Below are 27654 nucleotides of genomic sequence, written 5' to 3'. Positions count from 1 at the left end.
TGTGCTTATCAGCTGTTTTCGGTTTTGGGAATGCCGTATAGGCAGCTCAGGATCTGTGTTTCAAAAAAGCAGTTATGATGCTTCGGAGCTGAGACTGGCTTTGGTAGCAGTTCAGCTGTTGTGCTCATGGACTATGATACAGAAGAATGTCTTAGCCTGTGGTGGTTCTATGCAAGGCATTCAGTTCAGGTGTCTTGTGGCACAAGTATTCTGCCTGCAGATGACCAAGAGCTGGCTATATTAAAACAATAAATAAGAAGTAGAAAAAGTATAATGCACAGTTCAGCTGTGGGTTTTTCTTTGCCTTCTTCTCTTCCCTCTCATCTCATTTGCTTGTATTTATAAAGTTTCCCCAACTAAAGAACCAAAATTCTGAGTAATGAAACAATGTTAACTGATATAAGCAAGATACAGCCTCACTGCTCTGTTCTCATGTTTTGGCATTTTTAGTAGGATGCTGAATGGATTCTGCCATTAGGGTGTTCCTCTCAGTTGACAATTTTGTTAAATTCTTTTATGTTTTTTGTTTTTTAATTTGTATTTTAATCTTTATTCATCAGAGAAAGCAACCAGTGAGATGAACACTGCAGAGGACTGGGGCCTCATCTTAGACATCTGCGATAAAGTTGGACAGTCACGCACAGGGTAAGTGACTTTAGAGATTTCCTTGCCAAGCTTTTTTAATTTTGTTATTTCAGCCTCAGATGAGAGGAATGAAACTTTTATTATCTTATATAGTCTTTTGCAACAGCTGAATTAAATTTATTACAAGTAAAAGGAAAATGTGTGGGTTTTCTGCTCAAATATTTTACAGTTCTTCCTTTGGAGATACTGGCCGATCTGTTAAAATTAGGTTTTGTGTACAGCAAGTTTTTGCCAATGTAACAGAATAAATTAACTGGTATGTTTTAACAGTGTCATTGTAAACCCAGGAGACTTCATGAGGGATTTTTCTTATAGAATCATAATCTAGGTTGGAAGTGACCTCCAGAGGTCATCTAGTCCAACCCCCAGCTCGAAACAGGTCTAATTAGATGAGGTTGCTCAGGACCATGTCGAGTCTTGAATGCCTTCAGGGTCAGAGTTTCCACAACCTCTATGGGCAACATGTTTCAGTATTTTACTATCCTCACAGTAAGTAAATAAATAACCCTGCAGTCTGATTACAATTTCCCCTGCTCCAACTTGTCTGTTGCATCTTGTCTTATGACTATGCAGCTCTAAGAAAGAGTCTGGCTACATCTTCTATGTATTCTATTATTAAACTGAAAGCAGCTCTCCATCTCTTGTTGTTTGTGGCTCTCTGCTGACCATGCTGGCAGCTCTCAATTGGATTTACTCCAATGTATCAGTAGTCTTCTTTCACTGGGGAGCCCCAAACTGGACAAAGTACTCCAGATGCCATCTTAAAAGAATGGAGGGGGACGATCACTTCACTGGCTCTGTTGGCTGCACTGACCACTTGTTTGACCCAGGAGGAGGTTGGTTTTCTTTGCTGCCAGGCTGCACTGCTGACACCTGTCACGCAATAGGACCTGCACATCCTTTCCTGCAGAGCTGCTTTCTAGGTGGTCAGCTCCTGGCCTTTGCTGGTGCAGAGGATCTGAAAGGTAACACCTTGTCCTTGCTCTTGTTGACCTTGATGAAGTTCCAATCTGCCCATTTCTTCAGCCTGTCCAGGTCCCTCTGAAGATTAGCCCTGCCCTCCAGTATATTGATTGCTCCCCTCCAATTTGCTGTTGTCAAAGTGAAGTTGCTGAGGGTGCACTGTCAGGTTATTAGCGGAGTCATTTAGCAGTTTTGGTCCCAGCAGAGTTCCCTAAGCGACCCCACTAGTTACTGCCCACTAGCTGGAATTTGCACCACGGGTGGCAACTCTTTAAGGACTTTAGGAGGCCAGCCAGTTTTCCACCCAACTTACCATCCTTTTATCCAGCCCGTGTTTCACCAGTTGGGTGATAAGGAGACTATCAGCTTCAACTGTATGTGGAAACTTTGCTAAAACCAAGGTATAAAGCATCTGCTGCCCTTTCCTTCTCCTCACCAACAGACCACCAGTGTCTTTGTCACAGAAAACAATGAGGCTTTGTGTTTCTTCCCTTTGTTTTGAGAAGCTATTCTCTGTCGCCAGGCCTTTGATAAATGTACATTTTGAAAATGTGATACTAAATTAAACACATCTTAATATGATCTGCTAATGTTTTCATTATTGATTCTTTACTGAACTCTCAGAATTTATGCATGCACTTGTTTTTTGGACATGAAAAGTTAAAGTATAATTTGAGTTAGCAAATAAAAATACAGTTTAGAGACATTATTTCAGCGTATCTAGTGTTTTTATTCAGTGTAATACTAAGCTTTGGAAATGTTTTAAATACATCTTCTGAAGCATTCCCTGTAACAGTTCAGGTAAGCAATGGCCTCAAAAAGAGTTCTGCCATTGCTGCTGTTTAGTGAAAGGCTTCTCTAAGAATGACTTGGATTGCCTTGTAAACCTGCGGGAAACTGTGTGAGATGCCAGACAGCAAATTCCCACCTGGGACTTTTGTTTCAAAGGATAGGTTCGCAAATAAGCTTATTCCTTGGGATTAGAGATGGTCTCTAGAGGAGTGCTTATAAATAGCATGGCATATTGAGACTTCTGTGCTGTTGTGTATAATTGTAGTTAAGATAACAGTTGATAATAATGTTTCACATTAGTCTGTATATGTCAAACTGCATTTCTGCTCCTTGTGTATGTTGATGTTGAGCCTGTAACAATATTATTGAAAGCTTCAGTATTCTATTTAATCACTGAAAACATTTTCACAGGCAAGATTTAGTCTTACAGCAACTTAGCCTAGGCAGTGCTCAAATGTATGTAGCTGGCAAGAGACAGCTGCTTGGGTGTACAGATAAAACTAGAGATCTTCTGGAAAGTGTGGCTAAATTGCTCTGGGACAGCTGGCATTTCTGTTATGATTTATGGGTTTTGTTTGGTTGGTTTTGGGTCACTTTTTGTGTGTGCTTGTATGTTTGTGTTTTTGTTTGGTTGTTGGTTGGTTGTTTTTTTGTTTTGGGGTTTTTTTCGTGTGTAATATAACGGGGTTTATCCTGGCTGTGACTTTAACCTTTGTAATATTTACCCTGCTTGTGATAATAGGCTGTCGGCTCACTTGTTGCTTAAATTCAGATTCTCTTAAACTTGCTGATAGTGAGTTTTCTTTGGTTTGATGGATTATGTCATTCCAAAGCAAGGTAATGCGCAAGACAAAGTTCCCCATTTTAAGTTTAAATCAGATACGCTACACTGTTTGAAATTCTCCTGCAGTGTAAGTTCCTGTGGCAAGGATGCTAGTCTTCTTAACTGGAATCTGCTTTAATCTTTTAACCAATTCTGCTCCAATGCAAGCTGTCTATTGCTGGAAGAAGTTTAGATTACAAAATCTCTGTTCTATGGGTTTTCTGTGTAGCAGTCTGTAATTTCCATTGCATGCCTGCAGCATTTTAGATGTAGATAATCTTATACCTAAAGCCACACAAGACTAGGAGGACTACTCCTCACAAACAAGGACATTTTGTCCTACAGTGTTACATGGCACATTGTCTCATTTAGGTCTGCCAACAACTTGTTTGCATCCAGAATAATTGCTGGAAACCTGTTATGCTACAAAGGTGCTACATTTTCTCATAAGATAAATTTTTAAACCTTTACCCCAGGACTGCCAAGACCACCACTAAACCATCCCACTAAGGGCCTCATCTACAGGTTCTGAACACTTCCAGGAATGAAAGTGTTCAAAAAACCACTTTGATTTGTCTAACTATGAGACAATCAAAACTTTTTTTTTAATCTCTGATTTTGTTTCAGGAAGTCACACAGCTCAGCAGTTGCATATTACACTGTTTGCACCCCACTTTTTTTTGAATATTAGTAGTTCAGTGAGCAAGCTTCCTTTTCAATATGGAAACATGATTAGAATTAGAACAAAGCTTTTAAAGGCAATGGGTTCCCCCCCCCCTTTTTTTTTCTAGAGCATTGTTGAAAACTTGTTTGTTTAAAATTTTTTTTATCATATTTGACTGGCATTTTAAATCATCTGACTACAGAAAAGGTACAGATTTTTGCATTGTGTTGGTTTTCTGCAGTGGAAATGCTTACACAGCTAAATCTATCAGCTCTGACTAAAATAACATTATAAAATCTGAATGATTCATTAAGCATAATAAAAGGGAAAATTAAAGGCCACGTATGGTATATTGTAGCGTCAAGCACCACTCCTTCCTCAGTGAGTTCAGTGTTAGCCAATTGCGAAGTCTAATTCTGTTTGCTTTGAGATGGTTGTACCTTTTGTATTAACTTACTGAGACATGCCAGTCTTTATGTTTGAAACTATACCACCAGGTTTTCTCCAGAAAAATTACTTTATAAAAATGACAGCTGAAAAAAGTCAGTGAGAATTCAACAACAGTTGAGAAAATAGAAATGTTAACTGCAGCACTCTCTATTGGGAGTGGGTATGGAAAAATTGTCACTGGGAAATGGTTTGTCTATATTGCTGCTTGCCTAACTCTGTCTTGATTCCTTATGGATTAATCACTGCCTCAGTGAGCCAATATTCTGGTTAGCTGATTCTTCTTCAGTTGTTTTTGTACCTGTTTGTACAAGAGTGAACAGTAAAACTGCTTACTTGATAGTCTTCGAAACTACCTTCCTTCCTTCTTCTTCCCCCCTCCCCCCCCCAAGTTACTCAATCTCAGTAGCATTTTACGTAGTCGTTGCAGTGTATGTCTAACAGGCTGACCAGGAAGCTCTTGTGACTAGCTTGTTTCTAAAGAAGCAAGGAGGAAAATTTAGTCACCTGTGTAGTCTTGAGCCCCACAGTGAAGTTACCTTAGACTGTAAATGAAAAATAAATTCCTGAAAATATATTAAATGTTTTGTGCAGAGTAGTATTTTAGATTTCAATTGCTGTTAATTTTGTCTTTGCTAAATAAAATATAATCAAACACTTTATCTTTTTTTTACTCTAAAACTGAAATTTATTGTGAATATTTTCTGGATATATTCGTATATAATACCGTAACTTTTATTGTATCTTGCTCTATTTTCCATTTACTGATTTGTTATTCCCGCTCACTGTCCTGCCTCTGAAATTTTGATTGTAAAACTGTTGGAGCAGAACTATGGCCCAATATTTGTATAGCATGGTCTGGAGAGATGCCTAATAAAAAGATAGAATTCTGTTCTCATGGGATGTGTGCCTTCCCTCAGATTTCTGCATAGTGCTGCTCACTTTTTTTTGCAAACTAAATTGTATGATGGATTAATTTGAAGTAAAAATGAAGATTACAGATCTGTCTAGAGTAGGGACTCTTAGTCTGTATGACTAAACATTGGTAAGCCTGGGTTGTTTGGGGTTTTTTTGGGGTGTAGATGTAATCAAACGTTTGAGCATGTTAAAACATTAACATTCAAATACTGATCATTTCTGTTAAATATATGAGCAAATAGATTTTTTAATTTTTTAAGGTATTCTTATGAATTACAGAGGAGTTTCTTTTTTTTTTTTTTTTTTTACCTTTTCAAAATTTTACTTGACACATGCAGGACATTATTTGGCTTTGAGGCTTTCTTAAAACATTATTATTTTTTAAGAAGACTTGGGATTCCTTAAGAAAAATGTTAGGCTAATGGTGGTGTTCCTGAACTGCTAAGCTCTTGAACCTGCACCCTACCTTTATAAATACTGGTATAACGATTAAAGGACATGCACTTTTTTGCACTTGCACCCATATCATGTAGCTAGTCCTACTCATAAATTAATGGTTAAAAAAATCAGTTATTTCTGAAAATTTTAGCCCGTATTCTTTCTCAGTTAAAGTGAATGCATGAAAAGTCTTGGATAATTAATAGATAAAAGGCAGTGCTTGCCTTATAGCCTTCATTTGTAATAGTTGGTTATATGAAGGTATACACTGAGTAATACGTAGTCTTGCTGGGTAATAGCATTTTCTAAAATTAGTACTACTAAGTACAAGGTGGACACTTCTGTAAAATGTAGACACTGCCAAATATAGTATAGCCAAGCCATGGCGTAACTTATACCTGAGTTTCATGTTAGTTCTTGGATATCAGTTCAATAGAAAAATAATTTTGCTATCCCTTTCCACCCAAAAAAAGCGTTACTATAAATATTCCAGAAATGCATAAAATCTCTTAGTTTAAATATACCTTCTCTTTTCCTCTTTCCCTACTTACCCTCTTTCAGGGTATCTTTTCAGGCCTATCAACAGATAATGCTTGTACGCCCATGACAATTCCTACCCCAGTCTCGCTCAGCCTTCCACCACCTTTAAAGACAGAACAAAACAACAGAAAGTCACACAGATTTTAATATGCTAAACTGTGTCTGAAACTCCCATTCGAATTCTTTCTTAAATTTCTTTTTCCACACTATTTCTATCAACCACAAGGTAGGTAAGACTTAGAATTCTGTATTTAATGGTGGTGAAACTTTGATGTAGAATGTTCTAATAGTGTCTTTTAGCACTTATTGGTTCATTGCATATCTTCTTTATGTATGTTACTCTGTAAATTAGAAGAGACTCTGAGGAACGTAGTGGTGGTAATTTAAAAAAAACCCCAATAACCTAGCAAAAGGGTGTTGGTGATCAGTGTGTAAGCAAATATCCTTATGTATGTGTGTGAAATATGGAGAAGTGGATGCACGGAGTACAGAGAATTACAGTTCTCTGACTGCAAGGGATTTTATGCATTTCTGGACTATTTACAGTATTTAGCTCTAACTACAAAAGCTAATGTAACTTACTGAGACATTTTGATGAGTAAGAAAGTTAGCAATCTTACAGGTAGAATTGGCTGCAACTGTTAAAGGTGTAAACCTATTGTTTTTAATGTTGCACTTGTAAGCTACTAAATAATTTACTGACTATGTTACTGTCTGTAACCGTTGTCATGTGTGCAATAAGAAATGTTCATTCCACTACATTTTTTTAAATCTGTCTCATGTTTTTCAGGCCTAAGGACTGTCTCCGTTCTATTATGAAGAGAGTGAACCATAAAGATCCCCATGTTGCTATGCAAGCATTAACAGTAGGTTCTTTTTAACGTAATGCTATTACTTCATGAACAGTTATATTGCAAAATATCTTCTCTAAGTTTTAATCTTTCTTTCTTTAGCTTCTAGGAGCTTGTGTATCAAACTGCGGTAAAATCTTTCATTTAGAAGTCTGTTCAAGAGATTTTGCCAGTGAAGTAAGCAATGTGTTGAATAAGGTAATGTATTACATCGATTTATACAATGCATAGAAAAGCAAAATCAGACAGAGAATTGGGGTAATCTGAAAGCGGAATGGCAACTACTTTTGGAAGTCTGGAAATCTGTGGGCTGGGGAGGAGGATACAAGATTACTGGGAAGACTGGCTGTGAGAAAGAACTTCCTGAATGCCACTTCACATTAGTTACTTATGTATTCTGTCTGGGGAGGTGGTGTGTGGTTTGTTAATTTATAAATATACAGATTCATTTTCACATCAAATAACAGCAGTGCAACACTAAATATAGATGTGGTGAAATAGAGATAATGCGGGGCTTTTGTATAACCTTGTTCTATTTTATTTTGGGCCTAGTATGTATTGTACAAACACAATACTGGTGTACTATTCTCCCTTTCTAAGAAAGATATCCCTTAATGATACAGTTGACTTGAAAATAAAGTGTTTATGTAGTTTATATTGAGAGTAACATGAAATTATTTTATATGAAGTAATTAAGAACAGATTCCTACATTATGTAACTAGTTTCTACTGTTCTTGCAGGGTCATCCAAAAGTTTGTGAAAAGCTGAAAGCCCTTATGGTGGAATGGACTGATGAATTCAAGAATGACCCACAGCTTAGTTTAATATCTGCTATGATAAAAAATCTTAAAGAGCAAGGAGTTACTTTCCCAGCTATTGGTTCACAGGTATATTAAATTCTGTGGTTGTTCTTAAAGGGCATCACAAATTCTTTTTATCCTCAGTTCCATATTTTATAGTTTGTAGTCTTGAATTCTGTGTTTGTCAAACAACATAAAAACTGTTTTGTCTTAATAAAACATTCCTTTGAAGGGTGAAATGCTCTGACTTACCTTAGAATTTTACATTGCAGATGAATACAAATCAAAATGGTGAACATAATGTATTGTCAGTTTTTTGTTGAATTCATTTATACATCTTTCACTTTGGCCAGGCTGCTGAACAGGCAAAAGCAAGTCCAGCTCTAGTTGCCAAAGATCCTGGTACAGTAGCCAACAAAAAGGAAGAAGAGGATTTAGCTAAAGGTGAGTGCATTTACTTGCTGATCTGATGAATATATTGGTAAATGTCAAATAAAGCAGGAACAAATGTTTTGCTTCCTTCTATGTGAATGGTATATTTATGGATTGTGGTTTCGATTTCTATTCCTTTCCTTTCCCTCTCTCTGGGGCAAGTGAAGCACATTCATTTGCAATTTAAAGATTTGATGGAAGGACAAAATACGTATTGTAGTGTAAGTCGTATGCAAGTATTTTGGGTACACTAAACTTTTATTCCTTTGAATACTGCTTCTGTAGTATACTTTAAGTCTTTGATTGCTCTAAGCATAAGTGACTCATAAATATCTCACTGCAGTCTCAGTAAAAAAAACTAGGGTGGTGTCTTTTGATTTATTGTTGTACTAAAGTATATTTAAATGTCATTTAATGATCCTTAACCAGACATGTGTGAAGAGTTATCTCTTTTTGCTTTGATCTTTGTGGTCAAGATACTGATTTTTTGAAGTCAAACTTCATCAATGTAAAGGCATCAAATGTTAGCCCTTGAATGTAATATGGCTTTGGGCTCAGCACTGGCACAGGTTGTCCAGGGAGGTTGTGGAGTCTCCATCCTTGGAGATATTCAGGAGCTGTCTGGACACAGTCCTGGGCAGCGAGCTGTAGGTGATCCTGCTTGAGCAGGGGATTGAACAAGATGACCTCCCAAGGTGTCTTCCAACTTTAACCAATCTGTGTGATTCTGTATATCCAGGCTACAAACTCCTGATCTAGCGGAGAAACAGTGTGTGCCTGAGCAGTTGTATCTTTTTAATATTTCAATTGATGTGGACAAGTTTGACATCATGTATATACTAGTAAGGATGTAAATACTTTACATCAGTTGAAGGTAATAACAATATTTTAATAATGAAAAATGGATGACTTCACTGAGTTATTCTGTTCATGCTTAAGTGCTGTCCATGTTGAAAGCCTCAGTAAATCTCTGGGCAGATTGTGCTCTCTAGTTGTAAAAAAATCTTTTTGTTTTTTACCATTATTTCTAAGTGAAAGGCAGAAGTTGATCATGATGCAACAGGAATGGAAATATATCAGAAGTTTTCACAGAGCTAAATTTTCATATAATTCAAACTATTTTTATAGGGAATTTTCATGGGAATGCCTCTTCTTTTGTAGCTATTGAACTGTCACTGAAAGAGCAAAGGCAACAGCAAGCAACACTTTCCTCTTTGTATCCGAGCACCTCAAGCCTTTTAACAAATCACAAACACGAGGGCCGAAAGGTTCGTGCAATCTATGATTTTGAGGCTGCTGAAGACAACGAATTAACTTTTAAAGCTGGAGAACTTATAACTATCCTTGATGACAGGTAATCTATATAGAATGCTTACTAGAAGTACAGTAGACTGTAAAAATCCATTGGCAATGATATCTCCTGTGTAGAAGCATACATTAGAATACCATTGTGATAAAATATGTTTACATATTAAATACTTTATTTAGTTATCTCCTAGATTTTTTTACATACAAATGTAATTGCATAAAGATTCCTGTATAAATATTTCTGCATGTATACAAATTGTATTTAGGTAAAGTAATAAAAATGCCTTGTACAGAGCAATTGTTAAGAAAATTCCATGTGAGTAGTATTAATGTATGGGTGCTTTAATTATTTTTTTTATCCTTAGTGATCCAAATTGGTGGAAAGGTGAAACTCATCAGGGTATAGGATTGTTTCCATCTAATTTTGTAACAGCTGATCTTTCTGCTGAGCCAGAAATGAGTAAGTAACATTACATTCATGCATATATGTTAAGCCTTGCCATGGCCCAAGGGATACTTCTGTAGTGATTTACTTTCCCTTATGATAGAGTTCAGCTGCAAGTTGACATGATACTGAAAGTAAATCTGAGGAGCCCTTGCTTTGCTCTCACAAAAAACAGTCACATCTTTGTGCCAGACCAAGGTTGCCCAAGCTGGCATCTGCTGAAAAATACGATGCTGTCTGCTGCTGGCTTTGTCAGTATCTTCCTTGAGACCCATTTTACATCTCCACTGACATCTAGAGAAATGCAGGCAACAGCAGGTTTTTTTCCAAATAGCCTTTTTGCCTAGTTGCAAGGGTACCTAGCTAATCAAGGAAAAACTGAAGGCCCATGGGCAGATAGGCATTGGAGTCAGCTTACCACAGTTCAGATGATTCAAGAAACCTCCATACCGTAGGTATATATGTGTGTGTAATGGAAGGAGGGTTTCTCCTGCATACTGCTTATCTTCTTCTATCTATTTATATCATCTACTGTAAATATTTAATAAAAATACTAAATATTAGACAAGGTTTTAAGATTCTAGACTTGATTTCTGTAAATCTGATGGGTTTGCAAGATTAATCTCTTGTGATCTCAGTATGAGTGTGCCATAGTATGAGCAGGTCAGCGGAATTACATGCTGTAGGGGTCATCTGTTCTATGTTAAGACTAACAGATAAGAGTAGTATGATGAAAGTAGTATTTTGGCTTTTTTTCCAAATATGTAGGGGTTTTTTTTGTTGTGGCCTCCACTCCAGGGGAGTAAGATGCTTTTGCAGGTACTACTTGATGGAGAAAGAAGAGCAGAGTTTGAGAACTTTCAATTCTGTACTTTGCTCTGGAGAAAAAAAGGCTCTGGTTTGTCATAGTTGATTTTACCAGTTTTCTCTTAAACCTGACTTATTAGCTCTATTTTTTCCAATTACTCTCTCTTATTCTGTTTTCCTGATACTTAATAATAAGTATGTTGTGTGCAGGGAGACTACGATACAGACATTTACTTGCTGAGACATGTTTCTATTGAACCTGTGTGAACTGATGTCCGTTATGCAGTTTACAGATTTGTTTAAAAAAATTGTTTAAATATGTGCAGATGTTTCTTGCCTTCAAATGTCAACAAAATACGATTTTTTTTCTTAAATTTTTACAGTTGATATTTCAAATACAAAGAACTTAGGCAACATACTAGCTGTATAATACTTATGTCATTGTTTTGTTTGTTTTTATTTTATAATAAACTGCTTGTTTATTTCATCTTACAGTGAAAGCTGAGAAGAAAACAGTGCAGTTCAGTGATGAAGTTCAAGTAGAGACTATAGAACCTGAGCCAGAACCAGTTTATATTGATGAAGTAAGCATGATAAAAGTACTGATTTTCAATTGCCGGTATATTTAAATATGTTTCGTTTAACGCTTTCATCGTGTACTTCAAAAACAACTTGAAATATCAGAACATAATCAAAAGAGAATAAATGGGAAGGGAAAGTTATTTAAAAAAAAAAAAATCTGCAGTATTCTAATTTGTTCATGTGTTTTGAAGTTCTTAGGAATTTCTGAAACTGAATATGGAAACTGCATTCCATTTAGGGCCCTACTCCAGGATTGTACAGCTGTTCACCTCCAAAACTAGAAGCTTGGTGTGGAGTGACACATTTGCTTTCAAGTTTGCTTTAAGTCCTTCAGGATACCTCAGAGATACCCATCTTGAATGCTGTCTTAGATCTATTTCCACTGTTGTCTTAGATCTATTTCCACTGTAACCACCACTGTCTTCCCCCAATCTGAAAGATCTCTTTCCTTCTCTGAAAACTGTGAGCTTTTTGTTTTCTGTAAGTTATACTTAGCAAGATTCGCATAATCTCACCACAGTGATTCTGCAAGGTTCCCAGGAACTCTGAGCCCAGGATGTTTTCCCCCTGCCTTCTTTTTTCCTTCCTTTTTTTCTGTTTAATCTTTCCCCTCTCCCTACCAGAGGGCTTAGAATGGCTCTCTTTAGAATTGTTCCCTTTCTTTCTCAACTAGGTTCAGTAATTGTTTTTTGAATGAAGGATTGATTACTACCTTCCTTAAGTCCTATTTAACTCCTGCCCCAAATACCCTTCTTCCCAAGAGATATTAGTTTGTAATCTGCTGAAATAGCTTATCTCAGGCCTTCCTTGACGTGCTTTCCTTTTGTCTTTTGTGATTCCATATTGGTTTATGTTTTATTGTCCTGTTTTGTTTTTAAAATTACCACACTGTAATTTTTAAGGAAATAGTTCATCTGGCTTCTTCCTGCTTTTCCTGGGGTTAAGGAGGAAAAAACTTGGTTTTAATTTCCAGTTTGATACATCCTTTTCCAACCTAGTTGATTCTATGATTCTATATAACTCTGGCCTGTTAAAAGCTATTTATTTGATAGCACTCAGCTAAAAAGTGATTTTTTTTCAATCATTTAGATGTAATGTTTGGTTAAGCAGTATAGTTTACTCCCAAGGCATACTTTTCAGAGAGTTTATGCCTATTAATTTTCCACCCTTTTGTATTTTTATAAATGGGTTGCACTTTAAGTGGTTAACCAAGGATGGCTTACTCTGAAGTCAACCATGCAACCTGTCCAAACGTCATCTTAAAAAATCCCTTTCATATATATTAGTAATGATATTGCTCATGTGCAGATAGGCCTCATACACTTAAAAAATACAGGATAGCTTTTCAGTGAATTTAGTTTTAAGTACTCTTTCTTTTTAAATTATTCTCTCAATGTATTCTGTCAAAACATTTCCAGTAATCCACTAGGTGGTGGCATTGCATCTATAATAACTGGAATGGGAAAAATAGAAACTGCTCAGAAAATACTGTTTAGAAGGACTTTTAGATAAAAAGGGGTATTCTGCACATTCCACTTGTATTTTTATCCACTTGTGACAAAAAATGATAACAGTTTTTTATCATTTTATGGCTTGTTTTATCATTTATGGTTTCCCCTTGTTTGGGCATCTGCATTCCTGTAAAGGAGCATGCATGATTTGTATTTTCTTGAAGTTAGTGTAAATGATTTCCAAATCCCAAGAGGTCAAAATGGCTGTTGTAAGTAGCTGCTCTAATTTACTATCCTGAAAGTGTTAATTCTCTCCACACACATATGCCCTAATTACACAATTTGTGTTCTAGGACAAAATGGACCAACTCTTGCAGATGTTACAAAGTGCGGATCCATCTGATGACCAGCCAGACCTCCCAGAATTGCTTCACCTTGAGGGTAAGAAGATGTCATTGGGGTTTTTTGTTGTTGTTTTCGTCTCTATAATTGGATAATACTAATTACTAATAATAGTAATTACCTATATCAAAACACATTGAAAGTAAGCTGAAACTATTTCAGCTTCATGTGCACACTACAAGCATGCCTGAGAAGGGCCTGAGCTGTAATTATCTGCTCACTTCCTGTTTCCCACATCTAAGAGACTGAAGTGCAAGATTTTAACTTAAAACAAGTCCACTCCTCTCTCAAAAAAATATATATTCTCTATTCTTTTCCTTTTCAAGACCTAGGAATACTTAATTCAGTCTTATTTATTCTTTTTTTTCCCTTCATAGAGTAGCACAGCATGAGTTGCAAAAGGAGTGTAAGGAAGATCCCAGGAAAGAAAGCAGAAATACTACTGAGGCTTAGAATAGGCCTGTGGGTGTCCCACATGTGCTTTTCACTTCATGTGTACTTCTGTAGGACTTCAATATTAACAAATACTTTAGAGTGCTGCAAAATAGACTAGTTCTTTGGGCTCAGATTATCCAGACTACCTCTTCAAAGAGGCATTGTAGACCATTTTACGTGGGTTGATAGATGCACCAAAATTTTTGCAAGACAGCTTTGGAGAAAGGACTTAAGAAACTTACTGGTTATAAGACAACATTGGCTTAAATTGACAATTCAGATAGGACAAGACTTTGTTAAGAAAATGGCATGTTCCATATCTATCTATCTAGAAGTTAATCAGAAAAAAGTGCATAAGCTTTGTAAGCTTTTGGATAATACCCATCTTTCCACACCCATCTATTTCATCAGACCTGTAAAAAAAAATCCTGGTTTAGGCACTGTACATCAGTGACATGTCTGCATGTATTCTAGTTCCACTAAAGTTAAAGAGGGGTAAAAAGAAACATGAATGGTTTTATTCTTTCCAGTAGTACCAAATATAGCTGTTGTCTAAGAGGCTGTTGTCTAAGAAGCAGATTACCTATATCTGGCCCAGGACAGAGGTAAAGAAATTAAAGGTATGCTTGTCAACCAACGTCCAGATATGGCTTACATTAGGATCTCCTTTCAAAACACATTGTGAGATCCTTAGAACAATGATGCATATTATGTTAAACCATGTGACTGCACCTGGAATCTGAAAGATGTAGTGTAGTCATATGATTGCTTCTACAGCTACCTACAACAGTGCTTGCCAAACACATGGCTGCACACAGTTCTGCAATGGCATACTCAGGACTGTATCTACTCTACACTTAAGTAGGCCTTGGGTAGCTACTATTTTTAGCATAGGTTCTGGGCATTTTGTTGTAGATATGTGTTGGATCTTTGGTTCATACCAGTGATGGCAGGTGCTGATCAACATTTGATGCAAAACCACTTCATTTTCTTCTGCCATCCAGATGTCCAGTCACAAATGTCTTTACATTGGAGAGCTCATCCCAACACTTTGCAGAGCTGAGGGTTTGTGGTTGGCAGCAGTGCAGTCATCGTGTTAGACTACAGAAATCTAAGCAATCCTTTTCATGCTTTTAACACACTCTGTGTTCCACATAAAAATAGTCAGAACTTACACCAGGTTTTGCATCTTTTCCCAGTATTTCTGCCAATGTATTACTGATCCCAGGTTCAAAGCAGCAGATAGGTGCCTTTCATACAAGTCCTCTTTCACCTGGAATTGCCTTCAAGGAACACATCAGTGATGCTCTTTCACCACTCATGGCCCGGAGGCTTTCAGGACCTTTGCTTCTCTTAATTTGGGAAGACTGGGAGAGAAGGCTGTTTCATAGCTGCTTATAATGCATTTAGATCATCTTTGATGCCTGAATCTTTTTTTCTCATCTCTCAGTTTGAATGTTGAGTGGCGCTTGGGATTAAATGTGTCTCTTGATTAGTAAATATTTCATTGCTTGGATAAGTGGTCACATGTTGCATTCTGGAGTTGGGTCAGACTGTAGTATCCCCTTCCAGCTACCTTGTCTGTTTATTTTATATTTGACAAACTCTGTCTTTTTGTTAGTTAACTGTGGTTTGCTTGGCAATTACATGAGCCCCATGTAATTGTGCTGCAAGTTGGCAAGGGGTGCATTTTTCTTTATTTTAATGCTTTTCCATTCTACTTCTGGTAAGTTTTTGTATTCCTTTTTTTTGCATGTGTTAGTGGTTTGAAAAAGTCCCCTTACCCCTATTAGAATTCCAGTGAGATGGCAGTGTGCCGTAAGTGTCTTTGATGCGCACGTTATTTGAATCATTGGAACCGGTTTCCCCTTTCATTGTTTTCATAGATAGCCTTTTTGTAGTAGTATTAGTTGAGCACATTGAGGTCTAGGTTGCAGTGGCAAATTTTCTTTCTTGAAGAGCTTGCCTTTCAGATTTACCTGAACTTTTTTATTCAAAATAGTTTCAGCTTTACACTCCCCAGATGTTAAATGTGTTTTGTTTTGCCCTAATTTTATTTTCTTTTCTAAATGTACTTTTAAAACCATACCACTACTGAAAACTTCAGATGAATCTCATTCTTAAGTTGTTCATGACACTACCTCTGTTACTATAACTTTTTTGGCATAAAGAACTAGCATCTACGCATTTCTATCTGATAATTTTTTTCAAATCTGCTTTTTGACTCTGCAGTGTGGAAATCTTTATTACTCTGATGTATTTTAATGTCTTTCGATTATAGCAATGTGCCACCAGATGGGACCTCTCATAGATGAAAAGCTGGAAGATATAGACAGGTAAAAAAAGAATCATGTGTTTTGGTTAATGTTAAGATTCATTCTTAGAAATAGAAGTGTTGCTGCTTAATGACATGTTAGTTTCTGTTAATACTGGAAAACAGGTGTGTTTATTAGTAGCTTCTCATCTGGGATGAGGTATGAGGGTTTTTTTTCATAGTCACATAATATTTTGTAGTATTGTACCGTTTGACATTCTGGCACTTGTCAGGCATCACTTCACAGGCAGTAAGAATTTGTCACATATCCCACCTTGTGGGAAGTTGCTTGTATTGTCTGCTCTGTACTGAAGTTATCTAAATTGTAGAATAAACTGTAAAATATGTTTTCTAGGAAACATTCAGAACTTTCAGAGCTCAATGTTAAAGCAATGGAGGCTCTTTCTTTGTATAACAAATTGATGAATGAAGACCCAATGTATTCCATGTATGCAAAACTACAAAACCAACAGTATTACATGCAGTCATCTGGTGTTTCTGGCTCTCAGGTATGTATGTAACTTTTAATAGCCATTTAGGTTATCAAGTACATACTGAGCTATGGTTGTTTTCTTAAATTGTTAGTGATAAACACTTTTTCATGAGCTAACTCTTTTACAAAACTTGCTCAAATATTTTTTTAAAATATATTTCTCTACTAAAATAAATATATACTGATATATAAAGTGTGGTGGATCATGTCGATTGCAAGTAATAGTTTATTTCCTATTTCTGCCCTTCTGTTCCCACTCCTCCTCACTCCCTGGGTTGGAAACCTCTTTTTATTTTTGTTACTTTAATGCTGGGTTAAAACCATCTTGCACTCTCAGAGATAATCTCAAACGAAAGAGCAGTGTTTTCTCTCAATAGAGTATGTGAAAAAAACCCACCCAAAACACCCAATAAAATACTGTTTGTTTTCAGCTGCAAGCTTTGGATACTCTCCTTTTGCAGGTTTTAACGTTTCTAGCTCTTTTCTGTTCAGTTCTTTTTGGTCCAGGAAAAAACCCATCCTGTGCTTTCAGGTGCACATAAAATTAAAAATTAAAGCTGCCACGCCTTTGCATGGTGGGTCAAAGAAAGAAAAGAACCAAAGGAGAGCAATTCCTGTTTAAGATTATGCTTTCCCAGTGTAAATTCAACCTCTTCTTTTAGTTTCCTTTTTTTGAAATATTAGTAGAGAGCATTTAGCATTTAAATTACTGAAGTTAAGAATTATAGTTCTTTCATGGCAGCATTTCCATGTCATTGACTCTTATCTCTGAGTAGGTCTTTTGGCTTATTCATATACTATGGTATTTTTCAAAGGTCTTTTAAACATTTAAATGTTTAATTTCATAGTCTAATACATACTTCCTGTCTTCTTTTCCTGTTTATAGGAATATATAACATTTCAAACGTGGGTTGGTTTTTTTTTTTCCCCAATAATTCAGTAGCTTCCAACAAATATGTACTGTCTTTCAGTGGCTTTTAAACAAGATGATGTGTGTTTTTTCAGTGTCATTAAGAGGAACATTGTCTTCCATTCATATGTTGTTGTGATAAGCAATCATATCATGACCCTATCAAATAATTTTAATGTTTTATAAATGGGCAAGTTTCTGGAGATTCTTAAAGGGAAAAACTGGATTTTATGGTGAAGATAAGCCAGTATAAAGTTCTGAGAAGTTAAGAGGTCTCATGCTTTTGCTTCTATGAATATGTCATCTGTGATTCACGGAGCTCAATATAGAAGATGTGTATATCATAAACTTACATAAACTCATGTAAGTTGTGCATGAGACCTGAAAATTATAGTAATTTTTGTTAAGCCAAATAATCCATGATTGAATTCAGTTTAGAAGTTCAGTCTTGATTTAGTTGACACATCTACTAGCAAACTTTTCCTTTAGTTAGTTGTAAAACATTACCTTATATTCAGTTCAAATTTTCTCAAGATTTCCTTTTCCTTTCTGCCCCACTCAAACAATTTTGTAATGGCAGTCTCAACAATTATATGAAATGACAGGTTAACCAATGACACAAAACCAATACATTATTGGCTTTCCATTTTAGTGATTACATGTTATGAAAGTTATCTGGGCATCAAAAAAGTATTCTGCTTTGGGCTGCTATGCGTTACATGATTTAAATCCTTTGGTATTTTCATTCAAAAGTAGAAGTTCTTAGTTAGCATGAGTGTTAAAATAAAATTTGGAATACAAGTTTTCCAGTAAACTGTTTGACCTTTTTGGTATTGGAGTCTGAGGTTAGAAAAGTAAATAGTGTCTTGAAAATCTGGTCATTTTTTTTGTACTGTGACGCTTAATAGGAGCCAATCAGTTGCCTTCTATTAAATCATCTGAAATAAAAGGTTTGAGAGGCTGTATTTAAGTTCTAATGTCAGATATTAAATACCAAATTTTCTTGTTTTTTATTTTTAATATTCCTTTACTTAACTTCCTAGGTTTATCCGGGGCAACCTCAAAGCAATGCATATTTGGTGGCAGGGAGTGCACAGATGGGCCATATTCAAGGCTACAACCTTCCTCCTGAGCAGCTCTCTTCTCTTAGCCAAGGCACAGTTACTCCATCTGCCAGCTCAGTACTGCCTGGTCAGCCTGCACAGGCATCCTACACAAAGTAATCTTAAATATTTTCCTATTCAAGTTTAAATCAATCTAAACATATAAGGCTACAGAAAGGAGATTTTTTTCTCATAGAAGTATAATTTTAAACACAGCTGAAAGATACTTCAGTGCAATTATTTCCAGTGTGCTTTTTGTTGGTGTTGTGTATTTGGTAAAAATTCCTGACAAACTTAAAAATGTTCTCTTTTTCTATAATTTTCTCTAGTTTTTTATTTTGTATATGAGAAATATATAATTTGTATCTATATATTCCTTATATATAAAAGAAAAATTGGAGAAAGTGCTATAGACGTGACTTTTTTTTTAAGGTAACTTTTAATATACATTAAATGATGATGATATCTGCTGCTCTGGGTGGCTTTGCATAATTTCTGAGATAGTATATAATGTTCTTTTCTCAAATATTTTACTGTGGAAGCATGGGGAGAATTCTGCTCATTTCGGGAAATAAATGAATGGGCTATGAATACTTACTGGAGGTTACACAGCTTCTCCATGTAAAGGAGCTACAAGTGGCTTTCTGTTTTGGGTGGATGCCCAAAGATGCTAAGCTTTGGCTAAACTACCTATATTGTGGAAAAAGTTTTGAGTTCACCTTCAGAAAAATTAGGTTGGGGGATGATGATGATGATTATCTGTATAAATTAATTTTATTTTATAAAGTTGGGAGAGACATCCATCTTGAGTTAGTAAACTATTGGTTAGTCTCTATCCCCCAAAGTTACCTGTTTTGGGTGGTAAGACATACATTGATAAAGCGAGTTTCTGCATACTTCACCTGACTTGGTTCACTATTTAAAACAGTTGGATTTTGGTTTGTTTTCATGAGCAGAATGGAAAATAGATGGGATTCCACATTCCACATTAAAATAAAACAAAGTAGATTCACAGTCTAGTGAACCCCCCCTCAATGGGGGAGGTGTGTTAGGTGTGTTTAAATGAGGAGTGTCTTTGAGTTTTAATTGGAATATTCATTGGCTACAGTTTTAAATATGCAAGGTGTCCAGAGTTAGGAGAGTTTTGTGCGTGTATGTAGAACAGTGGAGGAAGCAATAAAGTGTTGTGTTCTGTTGGTAAATTGTTTGTCAATTCAACTTTTTTTTTTTTTTTATTTTTTTCAGTGCAATGGTTGGCTCTGTTGCTGGAAATACTTACTCTAACCAGGCTTCAGTGTATAGTCCACCACCTGCTACTGTTGATGTTGCTGCTTATCAGAACACTGGAACTAATATGTCCCAGGTGCCAAACTATAACTTACCATCCACACCTCTGCCACAGACAACAGGCAGTCAACAAGCACCTCCACAACAACCACAGCCTCAGCCACCTCAGCAACCACAGCATAGTTACTCACAGAAAGCTCTGCTATAGGATCCAGGACTTCTGATTCCTAATCTTCTTTAACCTCTGCTAAAGGCAGTTGGCAATTCTATGAGTTTCTTCCTTTAATCTATTAAACTTTGTTTATCCTCAGCTTAATAAGAATCTATCTTGGTGAACAAGTTCAATTTGCACTGACTTTTTAGGATTTTTGGTTTTTTCTTAATTTTGCAGAGGAACGGATATATTTAGGACATTTAATTCCTTTTAAAATGCCTAAAAATTGGTACAAGATTATTTATGTCTGGTAAAATTGGCTACTCTGTGAAAACTCAACACTTGCACACTGTTGTGGCATATATGTTATGTACATATAGTGTGTGATTGCAATAGTGGCCATGTCGTATAGCTATCGTGATCATGTGAATATATTTAACACAATGTTTAAAAATAATTTACTTTACTATTTTATTTTAATCATGAACTGACAACCATGTTTCATAGTTTTGTCTAGTTTTATGACATATGTGATATCTTTTTCCAATGCAGGAAAAGCAGTAATTCTGCATATCATGGTTACACTTACAAGCTAAGGTCTATATATGAATTTACAAACGTATCTGAGTCTAGGTTTCATTACTTCGTGAACTGAACACAAGAGTATCATGACTATTAGATGGCTTGTCTACCAAAGTAAACTAATTAACTAATAAGTGATTTGGGGGGATAACAGCAAATTATGATTCTGCTTCAGATATAATTAATAACTTAAAACTACTATTCAGAGGCTGCTAAACATATCCTGGGACCATGCAACAGATCAGGATCTTGCATTTTATCATGAGAAGCATGTAATTTATTTTTTCAAGTTGTTTTTTACAGTGAGAACCAGAACTATATTCTGTGTTTGTTGGTAGAGATTACACCAAAGACAGAGAAGTTGAGCTGGAAGAGAAGCGTTGGAGTTTTAAACTGGAACACACAACATGAGTAACACTATTCAAGTTTTCTTAATTAGAACATGGAGAATTATGGACATTTAAATCACTTTGCTGAACAAACCTTCAGGGCTTTATTTTATCTCTTGTGGCCTTGCTTAGCAATTTGTTCTGTTTACTGTTCTTACACAAACACTTCTGTCTTAAACATCTGCTTCAATTTCCAGTTGTACCATTTGAGTTTATTAGCCCTTCTATACTGTGAATAGTTTATGAGGCATCTTATTTTCATTCACTTTCTGGTTACTTTGAACTCTCTTCTGCAGCAATGTGCATAAGCCTTTTTTTAAACCCTTGCATTTCTCAGTAATTTAGCCAGGTGGCTCTTCAAGGCATGCTATTTTCTTTCTGTAGCTGAGGTGCTGCAAAAAAACCATGGTAACAGAAGAAGGTATTTTCAATATGCTTGATCAGAGTTTCTTGTACAAAGACTATTGTTACTTTGCATTTGTATTCAGTCTATTAATACATCCTGCTTTCCTCTTGTCTTTTCCAGCAACTCTAACTCCACTTAGAGCAACATAGTTGGCTTCACCATAAGATCTGTGTTTTCAGTCTTGTTAGTACGTATGTCAGAAATTGTTCGCTTTTCTGTACTCTATTTTAGTGTGATGCTTCTGGACTTCAGTGTTGCAATTGTACATTATATTGTAAGCTGACCTCAGTTATCCCATACACTCCTGCATCTACTCACAGTTACCTGACATGCGTTTGTTTCAGTATTTTAATAGACACTGGTATTTTGCCCATTAATGCTTTCAAATGACTGCTTTGCATAACTTCTAAGCAGGGTGGCTACAAAACATGCCCAGAGCTGATGTGTTCCGGTTGGGGATGTTCTAGCCAGCTGGCTGGTTTGGTACTAGTATTTTCATGTATTTTTTTTTTTTCCTCCAGAATTCTTAAGCACCCTCACAAACTGTCATTACTTCAGTGCTTGGTGCCATCACAAAAGTCTGTGGAATTTGAAAGGAAATACTAAACAAAAAATAAAATAATAAATTCCAAGATATTGGGTCATAGGTAATTTATAAAAAAATTGAAGGGGTGATTTTCTTTAGAAAGAGCATGTAGTATCACTTAGATAGTGTTCTCTGTATGCTTTAGGTACCTTATTGCGAAAACAGAGAAACAATGTGTATAGAAGTGAGAACTTTACACAAAAGGGAAAATAACTGTTTAATCCATAGTTCTTAGACCCTGATTCAAGTAGAAGATTGAAGCACCAAAATCATCCAGCTGGCATTGGCTGTTTGCAGTCTTAGGTTTTCACATGTTGTGTCACATGTTCCCTAATAAAGGCCTATGGAACTTCAGTGCAGAAATGACTCGGCAGAAATACTTTTTGTTACTAATTTGTCTTTGTTTTTTAAATTTTGGAAGTCTTCTTTCCTTAACACACAGGAATGCTTGTTCCTGGTTCCTCCTTTGAATGCTGAAAACTTACGTGTATCTTAAGTTTTTCTGCTTTTCCAACTTGCTTATTTTGGACATTTATCCATCTTTAAGAAAATTAAAATTACCTTTCATTTGTGTTCATCATGACCAAATAACACTTTCTAACATGCAATGCCACTATAAATTCAGTATAATGAAAGTTGGGGGGGGGGGGGGGGAGGGGAGATGGACACTTTTTATATTCCTTCCTGCCTTTATTAGTCATAGAATCCCAGAATGGTTTGGGTTGGACAGGACCTTAAAGATTATCTAGTCCAACCCCCTGCCATGGGCAGGGACACCTTCCACTAGAGCAGGTTGCTCAAAGCCCCATCCAACCTGACCTCGAACTCTGCCAGGGATGGGGCAGCCACAGCTTCTCTGGGCAACCTGTGCCAGTGTGTCACCACCCTCACAGTAAAGAATTTTTTCCTAGTATCTAACCTAAATCTCCCCTCTTTTAGTTTAAAGCCATTCCCCCTTATCCTGTCACTACATGCCCTTGTAAACAGTCCCTCTCCAGACTTCTTGTAGGCCCCTTTAGGCACTGGAAGCTGCTCTAAGGTCTCCCTGGAGCCTTCTCTTCTCCAGGCTGAACAACCCTAACTCACTGCTCTAAAGTAGCTCCTGTAACAAATTATGAATTTTAATTGACTTAGAATCAGTTTTCATTGTCCACAATTGGTGCAGTAGATCCCTAGAATTTTAGGTTCAGTGTCTTTGTGTTTCTGTTGCATCCCATATTTTCCATTTTAGATGCAATTTTCAGATTAAATTCAATTTGGAGCTGTATTACTTCATGTTGATTTTTCTCATTTATCACAAGATTATTTTGTATTCTCACTTCTTTGTGTCCCATATGCTAGATACTCTGAACTGATGCCTCCTCCTACCTTGCTAGATGCTGTCATTGCACTAATTCCTTCACTCATCCTCTTGTATCCTCTGTAATTATTTAGCAATTATATTTCAGTTCACCTCCTCTCTGCTGGTTTGGTATCATGAACCTGGCGATGTCATTACTGGTGCTTCTCTGTCGTGATTTATTCTGAGATTCGTCATTTATGCATTGTTTTGACCAAGTTCACAAATGTTCTGTCTTACTATAGTATTGAACACTGAAATATGGGTGAGTGCGAAAGTACATGTTCAGCTACTGTATGGAAAAGCTTTTCAGCAAATGAAGTGCCAGAAAGTTAATCTGTTTGAAAGTTAAGAATTCCTGGAAATGATATGTTATTCGTGTTCCAATAGAAGACATAATTATTGAATGTCTTGTTTCTTGTAAACTTGTCAATGAAAGGCTAAAATGTTTTCATAATATTTTGTATAACTCTTTGTTGTTTAACACTTTCATTAAGGCATATGAAAATGTTCATTAACTTCAGAAAGGGGTATTTTGGTGGCTTGGTTATCATGAACTGAAGCAAATACTGGAAAGTGCCTTCTGTGCATTTCACTTCTATAAACAAAGCTTGTTTACCCATGTGTATCATCTCAGTTTATGTGGGCATAACAAAGTTGTCAAGATTTACTGTAAAGCATCCCAGGTAAAACACTGAGGCAGTGATTAAAAGTTGCTATGCTGATGCCTTGGCATGTGTTCCAGAGTGTGCAGTTGTAGGAACAGCGGCAACGTATTTCCCCATCTCTCTTAGGTAACTGGTACCCATGTAGATGTGTATTTAACATCACCATCCAAGGGACATATAGACAGCAGTAAAGCAACGGTTAAAAGAAACAAAATAGAAGAATTACTGCATCTTCTTAGCAGGTGAGGAGCAGCATTTTGCCCTCATGGTACAGTTACTGCTCATGAATTTTAAGGCGGGAGGAACTGAATTTGATTAACCGGAACTTCAGAGAATTCTGCCAGGCTGCAAATGCTTAGATGTAACAAACAAGATAAATTTGCTTTTAATAGCATGTACATATTTTGCTGATCAAATCTAGGCTGCTATTATAGTTCTCTGATTTCATCTAGATGGCAGGAACATCAGATTTACACTGGAGAACTGCTTAATACCTCATTCTCCAATTTGTTTAGTATTTTCTCTAATATCACTTACTTTATTTTTCACTCATATTTAAACAAATATCTGTGCAGTCTTTACATATAAAGGTCTTACCTTATTCCTCGTCTGCTGGGTTTCACAGACAGGATGAAAAAGAACATCTCTAATTACAGCAGCTACACTGGCACTTTGAACTGCGTAACTGCAGCTTCCCTTGGAGAAGATGTGTGTTTTGAAGAACACGGAAGCATAATTTTTCCAGTTAAAAAATAGAAGGAGATTATTTTTAACTAAAAAGGTAAAGTACAAGTTACAAAAGCCTCCATTGCTAAGAGCAGGCAGAATCATTTTTTAGTCTGTTATTCAGCCTTAGTAAAGCTGACCAGCTCCACACTACAGCTAGTCCTTTATCATTTTCAGCTGCAGTGAAGAATATTAACCTTTATGCGTGCATACTACCCAGCACCATAATAGAACATGGGAAGGCCTTGACCTTTGAACTTTTTGCTCCAATGTGTAAAAACCACGATGTACTTTTCTGAAGCCTTGTTTCTTAAATTAGAACATTTGTGTTTTAAAAACATTCCATTTGCTACCATGTAAAATTGCAGATCTAAGGTTCACTTTTCATGCTGCTGCCTTGGCAAAAGGTGGTAGGAGCTTTTGTTCTTCTTTCCTGCATGTGCTTCTGGAAATCCAAATAATTTTTGTCTTTGTCATGAAAAAGAAAAGAAGCCTGCTGCAGTCTGCTTTGGTTTTAATAAAGTGTACTCAGTAGCAAAGTGCATTTTTGGTTTTGTTTGGTTTGATGCTCCCTTTGATGTTGGCATATGTATATATTTAGATATACTGCACTGTTGTACAAGAATTGTTTTAGTAAATAACACTATTTGTAAAAACTGTTAATTGTTTTTGGTATGAATGCAAAATATTAAAGTTGGAGTATTTAGTTCATTATGTTGCAAAGTTAATTTATAAATTTCATGGAAGAATAATCCGATGAGGACTTCATTTGCTGGAGAGACTCGGAGCTGCAATAGGCATGGTGTGTTAGAAGTATTTAGCTCAGGCTTTCTGATTACAGGAGGGGTGGAAGCGAGGTTTGGGTTGTTCTGGGATTTTTTGGGGGATTTTGTTTTGTGTTTTGTTTTTGTATGATGGCGTACACATCATTACATTATTTGTACTTGTAAAGTTTTTAAGCTGTCATTAACTTCCTTCAGCTAAAATCCAAGTAGTACATTGTAAATATTATTTCAAGTTTGTTGCATGTTCTCTTTTGGTAAGAAATACAGCATGAATATTTTAGAGGGGTGGTAAAGAACAAATGAAAACAAATGTACCTGTACTGTCTAATGTGTATATACACAGATCAATAAGCAGATGCTACTGGCAGCTTGACTGTTAATTCATACAGTTAATTCCATTTCTGACCATAGTTAACGCAAAGTAGCGTTAAACTTGGTTGTTTGCTCTTTGTGAAATGAGTTGAAGATCAGGCTACAGCCTGGTCCATGGATCTACATTATTGCTTAAGATACTGCCACAGCTGAAACTTAGTGGTCTTGGACGCTCTGTTCTTAAAACAATGCTAAACTTGATTGGTTTCTTGCTCAAACCAATGTGATCACCTGAGCTCACCACAGGATTTCGGGAGTGGTGGGCAGCAGATTATCAGTTTGGCCTGTTCTTCCTAAAAATGTGAGCCACATGCTTAGGGTAAGTGATTATGGGGGTTAATTCAGTATGATAATTGCTGTGTTTCAAGAGAATATAGATTCAGTTGACAGAATGAAACGTCCTTCAGATAGTGTAGAAATTAAACATGTAACATGTCGATTTGGAAAAGGGAGGGAGAATTTATATTTAGTTTGCTTTACTGCCCCTCTCTTTTGCACAGAAAGTGTGTTTCTGTTGAGAGGCCTACAATGAAAATACAGTTTGACAGTTTGCTCTATCATAGTCTTTAAGGCTTATTGTAAAATCTACTGCTGTGAATCTGGGCAACAAGTAAAATAAGCATCAGTCTGTGTTTAAGGGGATCAAACCAACGATCTTCACTTAAACTTTCAATGAACTGGTTCATATGTTATCTCTCTTCATGGCAGTCACTTAATATTGCATTACAAAGCTGAGGACTATAACGCATTGTCTCACTGCTGTAGCTGGGTTTCAAAATCTTACACTACCCTGTTGTAGGATAAACACATTTATCTGTCACAATATTTTTAAATTTAAATTATCTGGATTGTTTGAAGTCAGGGCTGTTTTGGTTGATCTGATCATGGTCTGTGTTTCAAGCGAGAAACGAGAAGGAAGCCGTTGTGAGAGAACCTGTGGAGTCACTTCCTCTGGTTAAGACTCTTTTGCACTTTTTAAAAGTCACATCACTGTTGGGAGTATACATGGGCAACATGCAACAATACAGAAAATCATATGGGGGGAAAAAAGGCAAAGGGATACTTCCAGCTACAGATTGAGAGCATCTTTAGAGTACAGTCTGTTGAGTTGGTATACAGTAGTGATAGTAGGATCACATATTTTGCTTTGACTTTGCTTAATACTGTTAAGCATGAGTTTTGAATCCTTATGGATGAACCTTTGATTTCTAAAATCAATGCAGGTTGGTGTTTATGTCATTTGACTGGTCAGTTTCTCTATTGACCACTTTCTGGCTGTAGGAAGCACACGTGTCAAGAAATGGAACTCTTCAATGTATCCATGCCTGGGCCACTCAATTTTATACAATATATTCTATAGCATTTTCTAAGCTTGATTTACTAATAAGCAAACAAATCTGCCCTGACTGCTACTGAAATCACACTGGCATCTATTTCTAGCTGGCCGTGATGCCTCTTCCCTGTTGACTCATGCATCCTTAGGTATTTGTGGGCTCTGCAGACGTGATTACTTTCAAGTGTCTGTGTCAGACTGCCCTAATTTACCGTGCTTCCCAAAGGAGTGCAAACTTTTAGAGCCCTTGATTTTAATGACTTTTAGACCTGCGAAAATGTCTCCAAATTAGTCTTTCTTTGTTCCCCTGGTGACATACTCTTGTAGCTGATGCTGAAGAATTGTTGCAGAATTCATTTAGGCACACCCTGCAGTAAAAAACATGTGGCTTAAGGTATGACAATTTACATAAAATCACAGTGGTTTATATAAGAACAAATGGAAGTATCACCTCAGCCAAGGA

The 27654-nt window shown here is 36.4% G+C and overlaps 1 protein-coding gene across 1 annotated transcript in view; it reads left to right on the top strand.

Moving 5' to 3' along the window:
• Nucleotides 1–23925, top strand: part of STAM (signal transducing adaptor molecule) — a 35909-nt gene extending 11984 nt beyond the window's left edge. The window contains exons 2-14 of the mRNA XM_030485447.1: nucleotides 561–645; nucleotides 7021–7096; nucleotides 7184–7279; nucleotides 7823–7969; nucleotides 8236–8326; nucleotides 9476–9668; nucleotides 9988–10082; nucleotides 11370–11458; nucleotides 13261–13348; nucleotides 16026–16080; nucleotides 16414–16567; nucleotides 18505–18680; nucleotides 19810–23925. Coding sequence (XP_030341307.1) covers nucleotides 561–645; nucleotides 7021–7096; nucleotides 7184–7279; nucleotides 7823–7969; nucleotides 8236–8326; nucleotides 9476–9668; nucleotides 9988–10082; nucleotides 11370–11458; nucleotides 13261–13348; nucleotides 16026–16080; nucleotides 16414–16567; nucleotides 18505–18680; nucleotides 19810–20059 — 1595 coding nt within the window. The 3' untranslated portion in view covers nucleotides 20060–23925. The remainder of the gene's footprint in view (nucleotides 1–560; nucleotides 646–7020; nucleotides 7097–7183; nucleotides 7280–7822; nucleotides 7970–8235; nucleotides 8327–9475; nucleotides 9669–9987; nucleotides 10083–11369; nucleotides 11459–13260; nucleotides 13349–16025; nucleotides 16081–16413; nucleotides 16568–18504; nucleotides 18681–19809) is intronic.
• The last annotated feature ends 3729 nt before the right edge of the window (nucleotides 23926–27654 follow it).

This window comes from Strigops habroptila, chromosome 1, assembly GCF_004027225.2.
Source record: "Strigops habroptila isolate Jane chromosome 1, bStrHab1.2.pri, whole genome shotgun sequence".
Lineage (NCBI taxonomy): Eukaryota > Metazoa > Chordata > Aves > Psittaciformes > Psittacidae > Strigops > Strigops habroptila.
This window is presented reverse-complemented; position numbering and strand designations above follow the sequence as displayed.